Here is a 17,120-nt window from a genome sequence, read left to right on the forward strand (position 1 = left end):
GCAGTGCCGGGAGGGGCGCGGCCTCGCTCCGCGCTGTGGATGAGCGGAGGGGCGGCGGGGTCGGGGCACCCCGCGGCGGGGCCTCGCGGGCGGCAGGGCTGGGCGGGCGGACGGCAGGGGGGCGGGGCGACTTCCGCTTCCGGGTCGTGGCTGGGGCCGGGGGGGCCTCGCTGCAGCTGCCGCAACCGCCATCGCCGCGATGCCGAAAGGAGGTGGGGGCCGGGCGGGGGGCGGCGCGGCGCTCGGTACCCGGCGGGGGGAGAACGCGTCCTAACTGACTTCAGGACGGGGCTCCGGCCCTCCTTATCTCGCGGGGGAGAATCCCGCTCCTCGCCGCCTCGTGGGGCGCGGAACCGCCCCTCGTTGCCTCTCGAGGGGCTTCGTCCCTCCTCACGTCGGTTGGGGGTGGTGGGGAGGAACAGAGCTGTCCTCCCCCCCCTCCTCGGGCCTTTCTTTTCCCACCCCCGCCCCACATTACTGAGGGTCCCGCTCCCCCGCCCGGCTTTCAGGTCTTTATTGAGGAGGGATTTGCAGCCACGCAGAGGCAGCTCGTGTGCTGCCTGGACGAACTCTGGGGCTCTGGCCGAGCTTTGGGGCTCCGCAGCCCGCCCGTCTCGGTGCTCTCGCGGCAGCGGCCGGGCAGGAGCAGCCCCACGAGGCAGCGGGGTTGGGCCCGGCATCAGGGGCTCCGAGCGCTGCTCCTTGTGGCTCCGCGGAGCGGGTACCGACTTGTTCTTGTGATTAAGGAGATGTAATGAGGGAATGAGACCGTCAGGTCTGAGCTGGATCCACCCAGAACCTTCTCCAGATGCACCATCTGCATAATTGGCTCCTGTGTGAGCGTTTATGAAATCCCAGGCACATTCATGAATGTAAGCCCGGCCTCATCATCTTCTCTGTAGTTTTCGCCAATTTATTCCATTAGCATTTCCCAAGCCTTAGTTTCATGAAACCTGCTTCCCTATTTATGTTTTCTTCAAGCTCTTTGTCTTGTATTCACCTGCACGATCTTAGGAGGTGGATCTGAAGCTTTCCTGTATTTTTGTGAAGGCAAATAGCTGTGGTGGGTTTTACACCTGGTTACTTTGTGTAAATGCCGTGTAGCTGAGCTCCCTCTGCTCTCTGTTTCATTGTATGTTTCAAGGTGATTCTTTCCAACCTTTTTCTTCTTGGGAAAAGAGGGATCTTTGCGTTTTCTCACCCAAAAAATTAGGAGGAGTTATTGTAGTTATATTATTGGTAGCAGAGATGTGGACTTCTGCAGTCAATTTAATATAAAATGGGGGAGGGGGGTCAGGTAGATAGTAATACAGGATTACTTCTGATTATTTTGTTCATTTGTTGAACACTTTGCTTCAGAATGAATGTAATTCCTTCACTGTTTTTCCATTCTCTTCCATTAAAATTCCTTCAGCGTGCTGTTTGAAGCTGAGGACATTTATTACAACACACATGCCTGAGACATCAGGCATTTTTACTGCAGTCGAAATCTGCAGATTATTGTATTCAAATAGCACTTTGCAGAGGAGAATGAGAATCATCAGCCCTGTTTTACAAATGGGAAACTGGGCATGGACCTGCACTGGCAGACATGGGGCCTGCGCTCAGCTTGCCTGGAGTGGGAGCTTATTCAGCTTATTTCTTTTCAAGTGTTTGTTTTTAAGATAATTTTTCTGGAGCTGCTTTTCTCTACTGCGTGGATATTTACAGAAATAACACTGCTGCATTCTTCAATTCTGAGCCCAGTGTAAAATCTTTCTGCTAAGCAAGGAGGGTGCCTGGCATATGTTAACTTTGTAGCACAGCATTGCTTTGGTCTGTTTAGATTTTTGTGGTGCTGCGTGGCGTGTCAAGTACCTCACTGCTGTTGCTTTTAGAGTGATGTCATTTGCCAGGCAGTGATGTAATGTCTCCTGGCAGCTCCAGTTCCCATCGTGTTGCTGGTGCCACGTGGTGTGGCTGGGAGCAGGGGAGCTGAAAGCACAGGTGTTGGGCTGCAGCAGAGCTTTGGTTGCATTTAAGGTTTGAGCACCCACGAGCTTCCAAAGCAATACAGAGAATTCTGTTTTCTACCTTTCCTCATTTCATGCAAGGAAAACATCCTTTGTCTGCAAGGCTTTGTAGTAGGGTTTGGAGAGGATTTATTTCATGGCTCAGCATTTACCAAGCTCAGTGTATGAGAGTTCGTCGAGCTAGGAGAACTGGTCAGAAAATGTTGGATTCCTAAAGTCTGCCAAGGCTTTAGGGGCACTGCACTGATCCATCCTGTCCTTCCAAGTCCAGCAAACACATCCAGGCGTGACTGTGATGCTGCATTGTGGCCATGATGGATCTCTCCCGTGTGTCCTGCTCTCCTTTCTGCACCTCTTTGAGATTTCCTTGTCCCTTGCAGGCGATGTGGGGAGGGAGAGGAGGGAGCACATGGCTTTCCTGCTGTTTGGCACCTGCAGTAACAGAGCTCCCTCATCTGAGCTGTTTGTTCTCTGCCAGTCCTGTGCACCAGCTGTGCCTTGAGCTCTCCAGCTGGCTTTTGCCAGCAGGTATTTTGAGCTGTAATATAAATGGAGCAGCAATTTGCAGAAAGCAGTAATAGGGTTGAGAGCAGAGCTTAGCATGGCAGTCTGACCAGCTAAGCTGGCTCTCCCCTCTTCCTGATTTCTAGAGCTTGTTTTCATTTTTCCTTATAAAGCAGTAAAACATGGAGGCTCTTCTTAGTAGTTCCTCAGTTCTCATTATCATTCCCGAAGCTTTTGTCCAATTGGCTTCCTATTTTCTCTTGGCACAGCCTCAGTGCAGAGGAGGGGCTGAGGAGGCGAGCTTGTTGGGGTAGCTGGCTGTAACAGCTGCTGCCACAGGAGCACGCTGCAATTCCTGCTGTGTTGGAAATGCAGAGAGCAGTGCTGGGGCTGAGAGCTGCTCACCAGCAATCCCTTTGGGCAGCCCCTCCTGCCTTGCTCTCTGCAGGGCAAACTTACATGTAGTTGAGGTGGTGTGTAGACAGGCTCCAATGCCTCCAAGTGAGAAGAAGGAGTTGATTCTCTGAATGTCTTTCTGTGAAATAGTAATCCCTGTTCTCTATGTAATATATTCAAAATTCCTGGAGTATTTCATTGAGACAGGCAATTTCCACGTGTCTTTGTTTCTTTATCAGAGCAGCTCTTTTGGCTTGCCTTATGTGCATCAAAAAGCTAGAGTGTGTGCTGAAGGAGGAGTTAAGCATCCTGAAAACCTGTCACTAAACAATTTATTTTTCTTAATTATTTCTGTTTGTACAGGTAGAAAAGGAGGCCATAAAGGCCGAGCGAGACAGTACACAAGTCCTGAAGAGATTGATGCACAGCTCCAAGCAGAAAAACAAAAGGCAAGGGTATGTATTTGCCTTGATTATGTACTTACTGTTATAAGCCTTGCCTTGTACAGCATGCTTCATTTGCAGTTCATGAGAAATGTCAGCTTAATCATTCAGTGATTACAGAATCGTTCAGTGATTACAGCATGGATTCTGAATGCCTGTGGCTGGGGAGACCCCAAAGAGTGGTCCAGCCCAGTTCCTCACAGAAGCGAGTCCTGTTTGGTCATCCAGTTAGTGCTATGAAGGTTGCAGGATAAGGAAAACAATCACACAGCAGCTCTAGGCATCCTTTCCCTCAATATTTCATCATTCTCCAGTGTAAGCTCACTTTTTTTATTCCTGTTCTGCAGCTTGGCTATGGAGAAAAGAGGCTCACATCTTGACTTCTTTTCATATACAGAAATTACCATATTTGCTCTCTTTCTCTTCTGATCTTACCTAAGTTTTTCTGATTTCTTTCTGTACACATGGTTTTCTGCTGTGGCTCTGACTTGTAGGAAGATGTAATAGCATTTTCTGGCTTGAGTTCCTTTTTTGTGCACTTCTGTGCCCCGGCATAGGATCACAGTCCTCCCTCCCCTGCAGCTACTGGACTGGTGTTAGAAAAGGCATGACTACTTCTTGCAGAACTTGCTCTCTTGTGTTGCCAAATTATCTCAGCTATGATGGCACTCTCACTGCTATTTTACTGTGACTTTCTGAAAGTGCTGCCTAAGCCCAAATACACTCTTCCAGCTGAAACCTCACAGCACTGACAGCAGCAGGATAATTATACCCCGTGTAGGAAATACTGATGAGTAAATCCCAGAAAAAGATTAGTCTTTCAAGCAGTTTTGAGCTATATTGCTGGCTCCTTTTGGATGTTTTAATTGTGTGGTTTGCTGCTTAGCCAGATACTCCAACTTTGATGTCTTCTTCCAAAATATAGCTCCTCTTGGTTTGTTTTCTGATTGCATCTTCTTGGTTTCATCTTTCCAGCTACAGAAGTCACTTATCATTCTGATTGTTTCTAGACTGATTCCAGCTCCTGCTTGTACTGTGTCATTCACAACTTTAAGTTCACTAACTTCTCTGTTTCCAAGTTATTAATAAAAATGCCAACTGGAAACAGAACAGAACCAGCTCTCTGCAGGAACCCCCATGAGCTGTCTGTCTTGCTGCAAATAAAAAAAACCTTGGAGGAGTGCTTCATGAGAAGGATTTCTTGCTGTTTTCTTTGTGATCATCCATACCATGTAATGATGGTTACATCTAGCCCTGTTTCACTGGGGGAAGCTTATAAAAACTTTACAGAATTACTCTTCTTTCTGCCTGTGGTTCATCTGCTTTGACAATTGCTCTGTTGAGGGATATTTGGTAATGGTAAAGCAAGCTATTCACACCCTTGTTGGTTCTTCTAATCTTATCTTCTAATGATTTACAAATTATTTCCTAGATTCTGCTTAGTAAAAGCTGTGCTAAAGAGGCTGCCTTCTTTGGGTAATACTCTTTTGGTTGGTGGCTGGCAATTTGCTCTTTTCTAGAATTTTTATCTAGTGCATCTGTAAGCTCCATCCCTGCAGATTCCAGTCCTTGAGATACTGTTCACTGGAAACCCAGGCCAAAATTATCCAGGAGATTCTTCATCTGGGGGAAGCAAAGTGCCTCTTCTGTCTTACAGTAACTTTCCCAGTCTGGTACATAGGGAGAACAGAGCAGAGTTGTTTAGAGGAGATCTGCTGGGGCAGGTGATACTTATTGTGCTGAGAAGCAGTTCTTGTTCTGCAAGAGCAAGGCACCCTTGGTGTTGTAAGGGCCATGTCTGGAGCACCAGTGTTCTCAAAGCTGTGTGCCACTCCTCCAAAATTAAGATTCATTTAAAAATCATGGTGGGATTTGGGTTTTGTATTGACATGTTGTATCTCATTTTGTGTGGTTCTGTAGGAAGAAGAGGAGCAAGAAGAAGGTGAAGGAGCAACAGGGGACCCAAAAAAGGACAAGAAGTCTTTAGATTCAGATGAGAGCGATGAAGATGATGAAGATTATCAGGTATTATAATTCTCAGGACACTTAATGCATTTTCACTATCTGGATTCTTGGGGTGTGAGAAAGATGCATATTCTTGAATTGGAGTTCTGTTTGAGAGCTATCTGTGGTAAATCTTTTATGGAAGGGCCATTTTTAGAAGCCAGAAAAACTTTCTTGACTGCATTTTGTTCTGAAAGTGATAATTTGTGTATTTTGTAAGCAAAATGCAAAGGTGAGAAGATTTCAAAAGATACTAAAGATATCTGATAGTATAAATCTTGATTATGTTTGGTAGTGAAAGCACTTTGAATGCTACTTGTGGGGGGTGTTGCAGTGTGTCTGGTGAGTTCCAGTGCAAGATAATTTTGGGTATTACAGAGTTTCTTAACCTTCCTGTTTTTCTTGAATCTTAGCAAAAGCGCAAAGGAGTGGAAGGGTTGATAGACATAGAGAATCCCAATCGTGTAATTCAGACAACCAAAAAAGTAACTCAGCTGGACCTGGATGGACCCAAGGAACTCTCACGACGAGAGCGGTGAGTTTCTCCTGCAGCAGCAAACAGGCAGGATTCACTGCCATTCAAACTGCCTTTCCTTACAAACTTTACTGAAGTTGTCTGTTCTGTGTCTGTCCCTGTGTCCATCCCAAAGATAGGCAGCTCAGCCACTTGTGCTGAGTGAGATTTGTTGCTGTGAAGCAGATGCAGCCCATTTCTTTCCTGAAGTTTTATGCCAAAAAATCTGATGTAACTAAAATTCATTAACCTGAGGTCAGCTTGGGTCTTCTTTAATCCTGCTGCAGAAGGTGCCCCAGTGACAGGTACTGATTTCCCAGGTTCCTGAGGTCGTAGTGCAATTTTAGTTTGAGCTGGTGAATAAGAAGAGAAGCCCAAGTGTAATCTTGTAGTTTAATTTAGCAATTGAGAGTTTCAGAGTGAAAAATTTAATGTTGCTTGTTTTAAATAGGTTGTTTAAGATGGATTATTTGGGATAGGCCTCAGCAGAATTATCTCAAGGTGTACTTTTAGGGGGGAAAAAATGTTATAATGCTATGCAGTCTGGGGGTAATTTCTTTGACCTCATTGTGTAACAGTGCTCTTATTTAGCTGAAGGTATAAAACCTACTTCTCTCCATCTCTCATCAAACACCACAACAGGTATAACTTGTGCTTGAAAAGTGCTGACAGGGTCCCACAACCTTGGTAGGCATTCTGTCTCTCCACTCGCTTTCCATCCCAGTCAGAAAGCCTCCCATAGAGTACATCTGTACCTGCATGCTTCCCTGCATGTTCTAACAACTGGTGTGTTTCACTCAAACAGAGAGGAAATAGAGAAACAAAAGGCAAAAGAAAGATACATGAAAATGCACCTAGCTGGTAAAACAGAGCAAGCCAAGGCAGATCTTGCCCGACTAGCCATCATTCGGAAGCAAAGGGAAGAAGCTGCCAGGAAGAAAGAAGAAGAAAGAAAAGGTTAGAGAGTAATTAATCATATCCTCTTACTTCTCTTTTGCAATGGTTGTACTGCCTTGAGGCGTGATTTCTGATATCACATGCTGTAATCCCTCACCTCCTGCGTGGTGTTGCTGAGCGTCGTTGCAACTCTGTTCATCAAAGCCAGGCTTGGCTGTTTCCTTCCTATAAAGCCGTAGGATGTCTGAACTGGGAGAAGGCAGGGAAAGAAGGGAACTGCTCTGACATCTGTATCTGCAAGCTCAGCCTCCCAGGCAACACTTGCTCGTATTTGGGGATTTATTGAGTTTCTTGTGCTGGGTGTGATTTATCTGCATTGCGTGCTGGGGATACAAACTGCACAGGAAATTTGCAGCAGTCTTCCCCTGCCTGGATTTCCTCTTTGGCTCTGATAGATGTGAGACAGAACTCTAATGAATGTGTTCTTAGTGACTTCCACAGGGAAATCTATGCAGCAGAATCAGGGTAATTTGCAGAAGCCTGAAGAGAAGCATAAGGAAGGTGTAGGGAGGGCTGCTCCTGTGAAGTGTGGAAGGACCCTACCAGAGATTAGTGGGGAGGGTCAGAATTTTTCCTCAGTTATTTCAGTGTAGGTAGCAAGATTTTAATCTCTGCAGCTATTGGGCTACCAGCAGTCCCTGATGTGCACTGTTAAACGATGACACCTCTGTTCTTTTCCTCCTCCAGCAAAAGATGAAGCGGCCATGGCAGGTAAAAGACTGCAGTCACTATCCCTTAACAAGTAAGCACAGGACATGCAAGAGGAGGAAACGCCAGGAAACCGTGCCTGGTGCCTGCCAGGACCTCTGTCGTGTTGCATACCATAGATGCCACGTAGGGTGTACTGCGGCATCGAAGTCACCTTCACCTCCAAGAGACACTGACAGTGTGTTTTGTCTTCATCCTGGCACAATTTCCATTTGGGGTTAGGGGCAGCTGCTATCCTCGGTGCAAAACTGTGCTGAACAGCAATTCTCTGTAACAGTTTGAAAACCTGAATGTTTTTGCTGTTTTTAGGTTTAAGAACTCATAGACAAGGGGGTGGGGGGAGGCAGGGTGGGAGGGAGCTGTGTGGGAGGGGAGATGCTTCAAATATTAGATTGCAAGAAAATAGATTGTGGGGTCATTGTGGGGTGGGGCACACGGGGTGGGGAGCTTTGACTTGCTCGTGAAAACCCAAAGGATAACGTATCTGTGGAATTCTTTTGGGCAGACGGCCCTTAAACTTTTACTGCAGGGTGTTGCAGTGTAATCTGGGAGCCTGACTTCATGGACATCTGGAGTGTTCTGTTCCTTCCCATTTTCACCCCTCCTTTCTCGCAGCCAGTCTCACCCTTTTCCCTCCTCTTCATTATTTTTTTTTTCTTCACCTGATTAGGGATAGTGCCAGTTTTTAACCACATTATCCTTTGTTTAAAGGAAAATAGATATCATGAATTGTATCAGACCCAGACCCAGATGGGGAAAAAAAAACAAACCCACCTCGATGAAGTTAAGGAAAAAAAAAGGAAAAACAACAAAACTTGTATATTTGGCTGATTAAAATGTAAATTATCAGAACTGCTATGTCCTCGTGTAAGTGAACTGCTAAAACACACAGTGCAGCAGCAGTGTGGTGTTGCAGTGATTTGTGTCTGTTGCTTTGCTGCTTCTCTCTGCTGTTTATGATGTTGAGTTTGGCTCAGGGTTCAGGAGCCCTGTCAGCACCTGCAGCCTGAAGGCAAAAAGCTTTTCCTGCTGTTCTCTGATGGACATCTTTCACAATCTGGTTAGCAGAGAGGAGAAAACAATTACCTTCAGGCTGCTGTTGAGCTCAGTCAGTGTGTCAGAAGGCCGTCCCTGTGCTGCTGCCCTGTCAGCTGGGCTGGCAAGAGATGCTTCAAACTGGTGCCTTGTGGTGGGACCCCAGCAGTTCTCAGCCTTATCAAGAACTGAGGTGGAGCCAGAGGATCAGGTGGAAATTTGGGGTGGGCCTTGGAGCAAAAAGAGGTGGCTGGGGCCACACATGGAGGGAAGGGAGAAAGAGGCTGGTTCAGGTGTGCTGGGGTGGGTCACATGTAAAAATCTTTTCCTGGTAGAATGCAGCTCCATTATGGGAGAATGGACCAGAGCTCAGAATTACGGGGTGACTCAAATGTCACCATCCCAGTGCTGCCAGCAAGGATCCCTCCTGGGGTTGTGGTCAGTGTAAGGGCTGCTCCACATGGAGGAGTGTTGCCAGGAGCTGTGTTAACCTGAGCCCGTGCAATTAAACCCTGCAACATGCTGTAATCACACGTATTCACATTAAAATGCTTAAAGAAAAAAAAGAAGAAAAAAATATTGGGTTTACATGGGAAAATCTACTTTATTATTGAATTCATAAAGCAATGTATGACCAGCATCGGTTAGGGTGGTAACAAAAATAGTAAAAAACAAACAAACAACAACAACAACCATCTTTATTTCTGTGTTAGAGCAGCCCAGGGCTGGCTGGCAGCCGGGAGCACAGGGCGAAGGGTGTGCAGCAGTGGAGCAGCAGAGCAGGGGCAGCTGCAGCCGGGACCTCCTGGCTGTGTCCTTCATTTGATTCTGAGATCCTTCAGCACTGACTCCAGGCTCTGAAACAGAAATTGTTCACCAACTGCTTTTTTACTTCCCAAGGTGAGCAGAACAGTGCAGAACCCAGACTGGGGGACCCCAGGGCAGGATGAGCATCGTTCTGGGCATCAATTACACTGAGCTGGGGCTAAGGAGGGACTGATGTGGTCGGGGGTCTCAGGAGGGCCTCACCTTGACATCCCAGATGCTCATGCCGCCGTCCATCCCCGTGGTGCAGAACTGTGAGCAGTTGGCTTTGCCCCCCACCAGCACGGAGATCTGGCTGTGGAGCACAGGGGTGGGAGGTCAGACTGCAGCCCTGGACCCCCCTGATCCCCCCACGGACGCCCCATTGATACCTGATGCTGTTCTTGTGCACTGTATCCAGCGCAGCGTTGGCCATGTCGGAGCTCGCCTTCTTATCCAGGTTCTGGAAGCGCTCACGGGCAGTGAGGCCACGCTGGGAGCTCTGCTTGGGGACGTCCAGCTTCCCCCCAAAGCTCAGCGTGCCTGGGCCCTCCTCATAGGTGAACAGCATGGGGTAGCAGTCATGGCCCTGGGGGGAAAGTGGTGGTCCTGCTCAGAATCACCCAGTGTGGTGCCCACCCTCAGCCCAGCCCAACTCACCGCGGCCACCAGGCTGCTCTCAGTGATGAAGGTGACGGCCAGGAGGGGAAGGGTCTCAGTGCAGAGGGAGGCAACGCTGAAAGGGAGGGACAAAGCATGAGCAGTGAGCTGAGGCCCTGCTGAGCCCGGTGCAGCTCACGACGTGGGAGTGGGGCTGTGATGCTGCAAGGAGAGGCTGTGCCTCCTCCTGCACCCAGCTCCACTCAGCCCTTCACCCCCACCCCAGCTCCACCCATGCATCATTTTGGGGACCATCCAGGCTACAGAAAAGCAGCTGCCCTCCCACAAATCACTGCGTAGCTCACCCCATCCCAAAAGCTTTCCCAGGTTCCCCCCAGATCCTCCCTGCAGCCCCAGCCCTCCTTACGCCATCTTCTTGTTGGCATCGGCGAGGCAGAGGGTGCTGTCGTGGCTCACCCAGGCCACGCGGTTGCCGCTGGCTGAGAAGCAGATGCTGTGCACCCACCCACAGCTGCTGCTCGACTCAAACATCAGCTCCCCAAATGGCATCTTGGAGCCCCATGGCGTGGGGCTGGGCCGCTCCTCCACCTCCTTGATGTAGGCTGAGAAGATCCTGAGAGGGAGGAGACCACCATGAAGCAAGCTCCATCCCTGCTCGCCCCATACAGCCCTGTGCTATCCCTGGGGTTCCCTGTTTTCCCCTCACCGGCACTTGAAGTCGCAGGAGCCGGCGGCCAGCAGAACGTTGTTGGGATGCCAGTCCAGGCTGAGCACTGTGGAGCGGATGGGCTTCTTGATGTGCTTGCACACCCACCTGCAGGAAGAGGAGTGTCGGTACCCCCGAAGCCCCCAGGCACCACTGCGAGGCTCTCAGACCGCTGTCTGGGAGTTGCTGGGGCCTCCAGGAACTGCCCGTGGCTACCAGCCTGTGTCAGCAGCCAGGCCATGGGGACAGTGCTGTGTCCCCAGCTGTTGGGTCACGCAGCACCTCTCTCCACCTCTCCATCAGGTTCTTCCATCTCCTCTCTGACTCCCCTATCTCACCTCTACCTCCAGTCCATCATCCATCCACCCCCCCCCTCCATCCCTCTCCCTCACCTCCACCTCTCCATCCATCCAACCATCCATCTCCCCACGCATACACCCTCTTCCCCTCCATCCATCCCCACCCAGTGCAGGATGGTGGCCTCAAGGCCACTCACCAGTCGTTCTCCTGCTCAAAGTAGCAGATGGAGATGAGCCGGGAGCCGCTGCCCACAGCAAACTTGTTCTCCTTGGGGGACCACTTAACACAGCGGGCGGCCCGGTTGATCCTCAGGATGACCAGGGTGGGTTTCCAGACGTTGCCCTTCAGGGTCCAGACGTAGGCATTGCGGTCGGTCCCGCACGTCACCAGCCGGTTGCTCTCAGGAGCCCAGTCAATGCCTGGAAGGCAGAGGGGGGTGAGCAGTGATGTGGGGGGAGCCGTGTAGATGGGGACAGGGCACAAGGGGGTGGAGGCCATCTGAAGGTGGAGATGTGGCTGCTCTCTGCCTCCAAGTCCTTCTCTTCTCTCCAACACTTCTACAATCTTCTCATCCCATCCCTCTCGCTATTTCCCATCCCATCCTTGGGTGCCTCCTGACACACTGAATTGGGACCAGGAACATTGGACACAAACCGCTCTCTCCCCCACAACTCCTGTCCCAAGGCCACCAGTGTCACCGAGTGGGGTTGGGATCAACCTCAGGGCACAGCCACTTACGTCCCCATCCATCCCCAGGCACTCACCTGTCACCTGCCCGTTGTGCTCCTTCAGCTCGTGCACCTTGCTCCACTTGGCCCCGTCCTTGCGGTAGATGTGCACCTCGTGGTTATTGGGGCAGAGCGCGATCTCTGTGGGGTGAAAGCAGTTCTGATGACCCCACACTTACAGGGTCAGCCAAGGCTCGATGCATCCCTGTCACACACAAAGCCCTTCCCATGCCCAGGGTCCCGATGGCACAGAAGGGACCCATCCTGGTGCTGGGCTGTGCTGCAAAGTGTGCTGGGCAGAAAGGGCAAACCCCCAAACCCCACAGCTCAACATCCCCTGTGCCCCAGTCCCAGGGCTCTGCTGGGAGGGATGGGTTGGGATGGCTGTGGGTGTTTGGCACCCGCTGGCCCCATCCTGCCCTGCACAGCGGCCCCATCACAGAAAGCCCTTTTTGTTCTCTCCCACATCCCCCATACGTGGCCGGGAAATGCCATCGGCCATGAATCACCAGCTCTGCTCCACTCCTTTCCCTGCAGTGGGACTGAGGGGGTGTGAGCAAGGAAGTGGAACATATCCTAAGCTGACCCTAAAACCCACCTACATGGCAATACCCACTGCCTCAAACTCAGCTCCATGGCAGGACCTGCCCCATGCAGGGAACATCGCTGCAGTGAGGACAGTCGGTCCTGGCAGGGATGCAAAGCCCACCCCCAAAATTATGCTGTCAGTGCTTTGGGCTGTCTGTAGGGGTTTGGGGCTCGGGTACTTACGGGTCCGGTCCTTATTCCAGGCATGGCAGCTGATGGGCTCCAGCAGGAAGCTGTGGTAGGACATGGCGTGCGAGCTGGGAGGATGAGAACGTTGCTGGGACGTGTGGCTGTGGGGACAAACCCAATAAGGGACCCTTTTTCCATCTCCACAAACCCCTTGTTGGTATCCCTGGGGGCTCTGAGCTCAGAGCCTGCCCCAGTGAAACTGATGGCTGCTCTGAGGAACAGAGGGGTGAGATGTCGGAGGGGACGGTGCTGTCTCAGGGCCAGGCACCTCATGCTGAGCATCCCACAGCCGTGTGTCGCATCCCGATGGGTGCCACGTCCCAAGAGCACCATCTATGGCCACCCTGATCCCCCCAGCCCTGGGGCAGGGAGAGGCAGGAGGAAGCCGTGAGTGCACCGATAACACCGCGATGCAGGAAGCTGCCATGGGGCGGCTTCCAGGGACTTCCTACCCACGTCGACACCCCGGCCCTGGGTGGGTGTCCCGGGACCCCGCTGCCACCACCACCCATCGCTCCCCCAAAGGCGCATCCCCTCCCTCCGGCTGTCCCTACAAACCATGCGGGGCCGGAGGCGCTCAGGGCTCCCTCCTTCCCAGCTCTCATTTAGGAAGAGCCAAAGCCTGGCGGCGGAGACGCCTCCATCCCATCCATGAGTAATCCCTTCCCCTGCTGCTGCCAGAGCGCTGCGGGACGGGGCGGCACCGCGGAGCTGGAAAGGGAGCGGGTGCCCAGCACAGCCCTTGCGGGTGTGGGGCTGGGGAAGGAGGAGTGGATTGAAGGCCCTGGGCAGCCCGAGCCGGTGGGGGGCAAGCAGCCCACGGCCGGGGGTGGGGTTGGGGGGGCTTTGAGGTCCCTTCCAAGCCCAGCGTGCTGTGACCCTATGATTGGGCAGCGCGGGGTAAAATCGATGCGTGGGGATGCACTGCAGAGATGTGGAGCGGAACGATGTGCGCTGTGGTACCACCGCCACCGGGGTGAGCGGCATCGATCTCCTGCTCAGACAGTTCTGGGCATGAAATGCGCCGTGGGGCAGCGGCGGTGCTTTTTGGGGTCGGGTTGGGTGCTGGGAGCTGTTTGCTTTCCCTCCACGCGCTTCGTGCTCACCCCCACCCCGCGGGGAAGGGCTCTGTCGCAGCCGTCAAAGCGGGAGCGGAAGCGTTCGGTGCAAACAACAACAACAAAAAAGGGAACTTTTTTGGCTGCTTGGGGAGCGGTCAGCACTGCGAGCTCCGTTCCGTCTGCCTGCAGCCCTCACGCTGCTGCCCCGGGCACAGCGCGGCAGGGGGGGCACCGCGGCCCCGCTCAGCCCCTCTGCCCCTGTGCTGAGGGTCTGAAAGGAGGGAGAGGGGTTTGGGAGAAGTAGGTGGGAGTGAGCCCGGGGCCGTTCGCTTATCGCCACCACCAGCCCTGAGCTCAGAGCCGTGGGAGCTCAGAGGAGATAAGCGAACCCAGATAACCGAACCCAGATAACCGAACCCAGGTGGGGGCCGAGTGGAGCAGCGCTGGGTTCAGTTGTGCTGCGCCTTTGGTGCAGTCATCAGAGCAGAGACCCCCTGGGACATCCCCGTCACCCCAAAGCCTCCATCCAGCACTGATGCCAAAGCACAGAGCCCTGCATGCCCTCCTGCTCCTCGTGGTGCTGCGGGCTGTCAGCAGCCTGCTGCAGGGGACACCCATCCCCACTGCACCCCTGTGTTGGTGCACCCAGAGCCAGCATGGCCCTTAGGAAGGCATCACCACTCCTAAGAGAACAGAGCAGCGCTGACCTCATATGGAGCAGTGCCCCGAGGAGAGGGCCCACAGCTCCAGCTCCATGGGCACCACAGCCCTGGGCACTGCCAGCAGCTCTTCAGCCTCAGAGCCACGAGAGCAACACCCAACCGTGGAAATAAGCATCCCAAACACAGCGACAAAGCCACAGGCAGTGAGCCCACCTCCATCCCAAACCCCATCCTAATGGGGTTTTGCCCCTTCCAGCTTTTGGCAGCGTGGAGCTGGGTGCCCCACAGCCCGCTCTCCCACTCCTTACCTCGCAGAGCAGGGCAGGGCAGTTCGTGGACTCTGGGCAGTCGACACGAACAGCCAAGCCGGGGCAGAGCGCAGTGAGCACTGAGAGCTGCTGGCTGCCCCGCCGAGGCAGCTCCACTTCCCTTTTCCTCTCTGAGAAATGCAACCACTTCCTTACGTGGGCGTTGGGGGAGCGCAGAGCAGCTCGGCAGCCGCCCTGCCCTTGTGTGCTGCCAGCAGCAGGCCTCCCCAGCACCGGGAAGCACCAACGAAGAGGGGCCCATCCGTGGGGCAGCACCGCCTCCGTGGCCATGGGACCCCGCTGTGCCCGGAGCTGAGCAGGGATGCCTGCTGGTTTCGCGCCCTGCTGAGCCCACGCTCACCCCATGTGTCCCTCCTTCCTCCTGCTTCACAGCCATCTGGTTTGCATCCCTTTCCCTGCAGAAGCACAAGTCCTGATTGTAAGCGCCGGGAGGGCTTCGGTTTCAAGGCCCTGCAGTGAGCAAGGTGAAGTGATGCACAGAAGGATACATCACCCCTCGTGCTGATCACAGCATTGCCCATGGAGAGCAGGGTCCCGTGGGTTTCCCCGCTGCAGGAGGGCTGGAGCTGTCACTGTGGGTACCCGTGCCTCTGCCAGTTGGAAGCAGTGAGAACATCGCTTGGGTTTCTCCAGGGCTCAGCTGCCCATGGAGCAGGAAACCAGTGCTGGGGTGATGGACCAACCCAGCTCAAGGCCTGGATCAATTCCCTAGCTGCCTTCCCTTCATTTCCTTACAGGGAAAGTTCCTCCCACGCCCACTGCTGCTCTCAGAGAGCTCGGGGTCTCTGAGAAAGGCTGGAGATGAACCATCAGTGCACTGATACAGGAGGCATCAGCTGTCAGACAGTGCTGGAGGTGCACAGCTCTCCCCACCTGCACACAGTGCAGATTTAAGCTCAGCTATGCTTTGAGTGGTGGTTGTTTATATTCCCCTCGCTCTGTCCTTCTCGGACATCAGTATCTCCAGCCTGGTTTTGATCTGATTGCTGGTGCACACGTTTCTCTATCAGTAACCCAGGGCAGTTTCACCCAGTGCCAGTGTCACTGCATGGAGCAAATGCTCCTTTTACCTTTTCAGGCTCTTTCATGCAGAACAAGGCGACATTTAGAGGTCCATTTTCTCCACTCTCTCAGTAGATGCTTTTTTCCTGTCTCCTTTTATGTTATTTGTGCCATGTATTTCAGAATGTAGATAGTACTTTTTAAACACCACACTTTCAAAAGCAACTTCAGAAGAAATGTGTCTGCAGAGAGGAACAAAGCCAAAGCCAGGCTCCTCTGTTAATCCTCCACGGCTGGCAGCATCACTTTGATCCAGAAGACATTTAACTCCATTCTAGCTGATAAACCCAGTGCTACCCAAGTCACTGCACACAGCAATCACCAGGCTGCAAGCTGAGTAAGCAGTTGTTAATCTACGTTTATAAGGGAGAGGAAATTGCAAAGCTATGCATGACTGCCAGGGGAAAAGGTGGAAGATGAAAGAAAAGCAGAAGGAACTGACAAAAAAGTGCTCTGCATGCAACAAACATTGCACCTGAAAACGATGCACCTCCATAAGGCACAAAGTTTGCTTTCAGAACAGTTGCCAGCTCTGCATTCTGCCCTTCCTTCTCAGTCACTCAGAGCTGAGAAATGAGCAGGAGATGATGCAGCACTCTTGTTCCAGAGGAAGTGGTGACATTTACTCACTGGGTTGATTTTTTTTTTAACACACTTCTGCATTTTCAACAGAAATGACAAGGTCTCAGACCTTATAAAGCAATGCCTTGAGCCAGAAAATCCCCCTCCCGAGCACAGCCTGAACCAAGCTCAAGGCAGTGGTACAGTGAACCTTAATTAGACCATATGAATAAAGTGAGTTATGTGCAAAGGCCTCAGCATGCTACCCAGGCTCAGAAATGAACTTCAGAGGACTCACCTGGAGACAAAGGATCAGTGCAGAACCAGTATTTGCTGTTACTCCTGTTAAAAGTGCTTTGTTACTCCACTGGTCATTACAAACAGAATTCTAAGGACACTCAGCTCCAACACGACATGCAGACCTGTGTAATGTCACAGGCTTACAGAGTGATTTGCTTTTCATTTGTTGTCCCTAAGATCTGGATTTCTGCCTTACTGTCCACACGCAACCTTCCACACTGCACCCTGTGCTGTGAAAAGGCTTTGTACAAATCCTAAAAGGCAACCACAGATAATTCTGGTCATCTAGAACTATGACCCACTACACAGACAATGGAAAAGGCATTCAGGTTAATTTGCTGTCATTACCATTCTGAATGCCAGGCAGACAGAACTCAGAGTCAGCAGGACAGAACTATTCCTCCTCCAAAATCATCACCTCAAAGGAACAACCCTTGAATGAAGCCCAGCTCAGTCTTCACATCCAGACCATCACAGCTCCAGGTCTTCATCTGCCAACTTTAAGCAGCAAAGTAAAGATGAACTCTTCCTGTTCTGAGGCCATAAAATACCAGGTCAGGATTTCTATGCTCTCTGAGATCATTCCTACAACATCCCCTTTTTAATCACTCTTAATGGGCATCAAAACACAAAGGA

General features: G+C 51.8%; 2 protein-coding genes across 3 annotated transcripts; one reads left to right on the top strand and one right to left on the bottom strand.

The window, feature by feature from the left end:
• Positions 1 to 104: 104 nt before the first annotated feature.
• PDAP1 (PDGFA associated protein 1) lies at positions 105 to 8,390 on the top strand. The gene is made up of 6 exons (XM_031606646.2): positions 105 to 212; positions 3,276 to 3,367; positions 5,276 to 5,380; positions 5,773 to 5,894; positions 6,679 to 6,830; positions 7,518 to 8,390. Exons 1-6 carry the CDS (start codon positions 200 to 202, stop codon positions 7,574 to 7,576), a joined length of 543 nt encoding a protein of 180 aa, XP_031462506.1. The 5' UTR covers positions 105 to 199; the 3' UTR covers positions 7,577 to 8,390.
• A 762-nt stretch (positions 8,391 to 9,152) lies between these two features.
• Positions 9,153 to 14,679, bottom strand: ARPC1B (actin related protein 2/3 complex subunit 1B). 2 transcript variants are annotated; one of them, XM_031606643.2, is made up of 10 exons: positions 14,541 to 14,679; positions 12,504 to 12,610; positions 11,769 to 11,873; positions 11,201 to 11,423; positions 10,705 to 10,812; positions 10,405 to 10,611; positions 10,038 to 10,113; positions 9,770 to 9,966; positions 9,603 to 9,693; positions 9,153 to 9,430 (listed from the first exon to the last, which is right to left on the bottom strand). In XM_031606643.2, exons 2-10 carry the CDS (start codon positions 12,565 to 12,567, stop codon positions 9,392 to 9,394), a joined length of 1,110 nt encoding a protein of 369 aa, XP_031462503.2. In that variant the 5' UTR covers positions 12,568 to 12,610; positions 14,541 to 14,679; the 3' UTR covers positions 9,153 to 9,391. The 2 variants fall into 2 exon arrangements, with proteins under 2 accessions (XP_031462503.2, XP_031462504.2); XM_031606644.2 differs by having other exon boundaries at positions 12,504 to 12,577; positions 14,541 to 14,677.
• Positions 14,680 to 17,120: the final 2,441 nt, after the last annotated feature.

Source organism: Phasianus colchicus, chromosome 16 (genome assembly GCF_987193195.1).
Source record: "Phasianus colchicus chromosome 16, bPhaCol1.hap1.1, whole genome shotgun sequence".
NCBI lineage: Eukaryota > Metazoa > Chordata > Aves > Galliformes > Phasianidae > Phasianus > Phasianus colchicus.

What these genes read in the sequence shown, in the direction of transcription:
- PDAP1 (XM_031606646.2), top strand. An exon ending in CAGAAAAACAAAAGGCAAGG is followed by an intron (nt 3,368 to 5,275) that starts GTATGTATTTGC and finishes GTGGTTCTGTAG; the next exon opens with GAAGAAGAGGAGCAAGAAGA. An exon ending in GAACTCTCACGACGAGAGCG is followed by an intron (nt 5,895 to 6,678) that starts GTGAGTTTCTCC and finishes TCACTCAAACAG; the next exon opens with AGAGGAAATAGAGAAACAAA.
- ARPC1B (XM_031606643.2), bottom strand. Translation starts at nt 12,567, where the DNA reads ATGTCCTACCACAGCTTCCTGCTGGAGCCCATCAGCTGCCATGCCTGG. An exon ending in GATGCCAACAAGAAGATGGC is followed by an intron (nt 10,114 to 10,404) that starts GTAAGGAGGGCT and finishes CCTCCCTTTCAG; the next exon opens with CGTTGCCTCCCTCTGCACTG. An exon ending in AGAGCAGCCTGGTGGCCGCG is followed by an intron (nt 9,967 to 10,037) that starts GTGAGTTGGGCT and finishes CTTTCCCCCCAG; the next exon opens with GGCCATGACTGCTACCCCAT.